Raw genomic sequence first — 4,092 nt, forward strand, 5'->3', positions numbered from 1 at the left:
TGGGGCAGGATCCCATGGGGGGGAAAGATATCGGGGGCAGGATCCTGGGGGGAGGAGCTGAGGGGGAAGGATGGTGTGGGGGAGAAAGGATGGGGATTTAAAAGCAAGCCAAGATCTACCCCCTCTTCTTCCTCCCACCCAACAGGTAAGTCTGGGGGGAAGGGAGGGGAGAGGGGAGGGGCAGAGGTTGAAAAAGATGTGGAGAGGATCAATGACATGATGCAGACCAGGGAAGGAGACGCTTTGGACAAAGCTGCTTGCTACTGATCCCCCCAGACTGAGGGCCAGATCCAGTCACTTTAGGGGCTGGATCCAGTTCATGGGCCATAGGTTGAGCACCACAGAATTAGACTGTTTGATTGTCTGTAATAATAAAGCTGCAAAACAAATGAAGAATAATGACACAAGTAGATATGCACGTAATGACAGAACTTAGACAATTGTTGTTCATTTGTGATGACGTTACCTGTGAATTATTCAGTGTTACAGTACACGCCGCTAACAGCTGTGGTATTTGATACAAGTGATTTATTTAAATGCTACAATCACTCGTATTAACATACGTTTGCTTCTCTAGTGTTGTTATGGATGCTCCGAGTTACAGTTTTCATGAGATGTTTCAACTTTGATGAATGAATCTGTTGTGCACTGGTGACATATGTCAATGAATTAATTAATTTATTGTGCATTGGTGAATTTTTAGCATACATTCTCATATTTCACATATTGGTTTAACTAACAGATGTTTTGTTTTGATTTGCCTTCGGAGAATCTTGCGCTAGATAGCATGATTATTCTCTTATAGCATTTATAAATATTTGTTAAGCAAAATATACTAAAAAAAAAAAAAGTAGCAGTGTCCTGTACAGTAAACTACCTTGTGTAACTCACTAGCAAAACCCACCCTGAAACAGTAGAAGAACAACAAAATGAGGCATCAAGACGACTTGAAGAGGAGCAAGTGCATGGCTGCATGACTGCCAGGACAAATCCCAATAAAACTCAAGTAGATTTGACTCAAAACAAAGACCACCTTATAGGTCAGTTTCCTTCAGGTAGTGCCAAAGAAACACGTGAATTCAAGGGAAAAGATTCAGAGGAAATCAGAAAGCTAAGGCGGCTTGAACAAGTTGGCATTAAAGTCATGTCAGCAGCTCAGCGCTATGGCAGGTTAGCCTGACAGTGTGGAATGTTGTTGACGCTTCACATTTTATGCAGTTTGCTAGTGTGTGGGGTTTTTCTCATTCTGCCATTAGTTCATGCCATATAACAAAAATGTGTTGTGCTAAGCACTTGCACTTTCTGCTATTTCACTTGCAACTTACAAGCAGCACAGCTTACAGGACTTCAGAAAAGGCCTAAGTGTGAAAAGGCTTGTGGTATGGTAGTAATACATTACAAACCTATAGGCTACTAAATTCATTATATTAACTAGGTTGATTGTACTACTGTAGGATGGAAATAGACTACCAAGTAGTCTTGCAGTCTTTAACGTGATAAAAAAATTTCTGTTACTACGTTATGCCTGTTTGGGACAAGAGTTCAAAAAATTCCTGAGATACCTTAGTGATGGAATACTTCAGGAGCAAGTGACTGAATTACATTTATATTTGAGGTTGTTATTATTGTTAGCAGTTTTACTGAAGGCTGTATTTAACTTTAAAGACAGGAACTATAAAAATGCACTGCTTGTTAACACGTGGACCAATTAAAGCACATGAGTATAGTTCAGCAATTGTGATTTAACTGATTTAAGTATGGAATGGCCATATTTTCTCACCTTGTTACCTGCATTACTTGTTTATAGTTTCTGCTCATGTCAGTTATTTCCTTTTCTTTATTTGAAAGCTTTAATAATATAGAGATTTAATTTCATATGAAGCTTGTTCCAGGTCTTTTCATTGCACTTATGTGAGACCCTCATGAAAAATAGCTATTCGTCATGCAGCTTTTTTATTGAGCAAAACTTTAGGGAGTATGATGACAGCTTAGTCTTTTATGAAAGATTGACATAGTAAATGTCTAAACTTACACCCCCTAGAAGAACCTCAACTTTTGGAACATCTGGAAAGTATTCAATATCATCATAATCGCTAACAAACACTAACAAAAAAACTTCAGTATGAATTAAATCTATAAATTATAGGAAGGGGTGACAGCAAAACGTATGTACAGAATGTAGCTTTGTTGGGCCTGATATTAGTTTGCATCTCTAAGTGTTATATAAATAATAACAACCACAATGAAAGCACACATGAAATGCACGCATTTATTTTATATATATTTTGTGTGGGTTTCACTTGTTGTTTATACAATGCTAAACGATGCAAACTAAGATCAGAATTAAGCTTCTTTCTCTCTCTGTAGATATATCTCAATATCGATATAGATATATATATAGGCTTAATGAAGCTTATATGCTATGTGCAGTCACCAAATCCAATCAAAATAGCCTGATTTTGCTTCTTCATATACATTTTTCCTCCTCCTCCTTTTATTTTGTTTCTCTCAGAATATCTGATATTACAAGCAATAACAAACTAATTCATTTTCTAAAAAGTGAGACGCATCATAAACAGTGCATACAAAGCAATGCTGTACTCTACAAGGTAATGTTCAAACTTAGTGTTACCCTAGGAGATTAGCCAAAATACTAATAAAAAGAATATGCTATCAGTCATAAAACACAATCCTATCCTGGCTTGATTAATTGCTAGCCGGTCAGTAGTTCATAAACCAGAAGGATAATAGTGTAAGCACAGTTTGGTTTCAAGACTCTTTTAGCCAATAGTATTATGTTTGGCCATCCAAGGTGTAACAAACAGTATTTATAGCATGCACATCTTTGGAGGGTGCTCTCAGCCTTTGGCTGTCAGCCCTCTGCTCCAATCCTGTTTTAATTTACTGACTTAATCTCCAAGACAGATCCAGATGTAAGCAAGCATATGGCCCAAAAGGGAGTCTGGTCTTCTCCTTTTAAGAGGAGTTTTGTTCTACCTTGGCAGGAGGAAAGAGAAGAGCAGTTACAAGGGATTCTCCTCCCTGCTCTCAGCAGGAGATCCTTGATTTGCCAACCAGGTGCAACTTTTGCAGATGGAAGCAGAGGGTTCTCAGAGGAACTAATGATGCTTTGCCTCAACTCAACACCTGAGGTCAAGAGCCAAGCCAAACAGGAGAAGCTCAGCCTCTCTAGCAGCTTGGCCCCTGAGATTGAGCAAAAAGACTTTTGGGCCTGGTGAGGCAGGGGAAGTGTTTGATGTCTCTAGGGGGAATTGAGTTGCTACATACATGAATGAGAGAAAGGAAACAGGGAAGGGAACTAGACAGCTATAGGGGGGAAAGAGACCTAGGGCTACAGGTGAGGAGAATCCCATCTTTGTCACGTTCTTGCCCACTGGTTATCTGTTATCTCACTTTTAAATCCCTTCATTGGCTCCTCTTCCTTCTCCACAATAAGTTCTAGCTGCTTCTCCTGACAATCATGGCTCTGTGTAACTTTACTTCCTTAACTTGCTTATTCTGACTTCGTCTCATTTCCTCACTGCTGCACCATTGTGCCAGTCGGTGCTGTTCTCCCACAGCTGTCAGTGTTCTGTTTTTGCCAGTGCCAGTCTGGTGGCCCAGCACCTTTTTTGATATTCAGATCCCCAGAAGACCCAATTTAACTGTTGGGTGTAAAAGTCAGTTACTGCAAGGCTGAAGAATTTTGCAGCCGCAGTCCAGTTGTCACTTAAGCACATGCTTGTGCATTACTTGTTCAGGGTTTCCATACAGCCTAGGACATAACATAATTATAAATTATATCAAGATGTGGTCTATCACCTTAGCCACTTCACTTGCATCTTGTACTCTTACGTATCTGCCTTTTTATAGTTTCATAGCTGGTAGGGTTGGAAGGGACCTGAGCAGATCATCAAGTCTGACCCCCTGCCATAGAGAGGAAAGAGCACTGGGGTCAAACAGCCCCAGCAAGGTGATTGTGAAGCCTTTGTCTTAAAGACCCCCAGGGTAGGAGCCAGCACCACTTTGCTTGGAAGTTGGTTCCAGATACTAGCCGCCCTGACAGTGAAGTAGCGCCTCCTGATGTCTAAT

General features: G+C 40.2%; 1 protein-coding gene across 1 annotated transcript in view; it reads left to right on the plus strand.

Annotated features, from left to right (window-relative positions):
* Positions 1-4,092, plus strand: part of LIMCH1 (LIM and calponin homology domains 1) — a 279,812-nt gene that overhangs the window by 197,037 nt on the left and 78,683 nt on the right. The window contains exon 9 of the mRNA XM_019552844.1: positions 895-1,170. Within this exon, the coding sequence (XP_019408389.1) occupies positions 895-1,170 (276 nt within the window). The remainder of the gene's footprint in view (positions 1-894; positions 1,171-4,092) is intronic.

The sequence above is a fragment of the Crocodylus porosus genome, unplaced genomic scaffold (assembly GCF_001723895.1).
Source record: "Crocodylus porosus isolate Cpor-Errol unplaced genomic scaffold, CroPor_comp1, whole genome shotgun sequence".
NCBI lineage: Eukaryota > Metazoa > Chordata > Crocodylia > Crocodylidae > Crocodylus > Crocodylus porosus.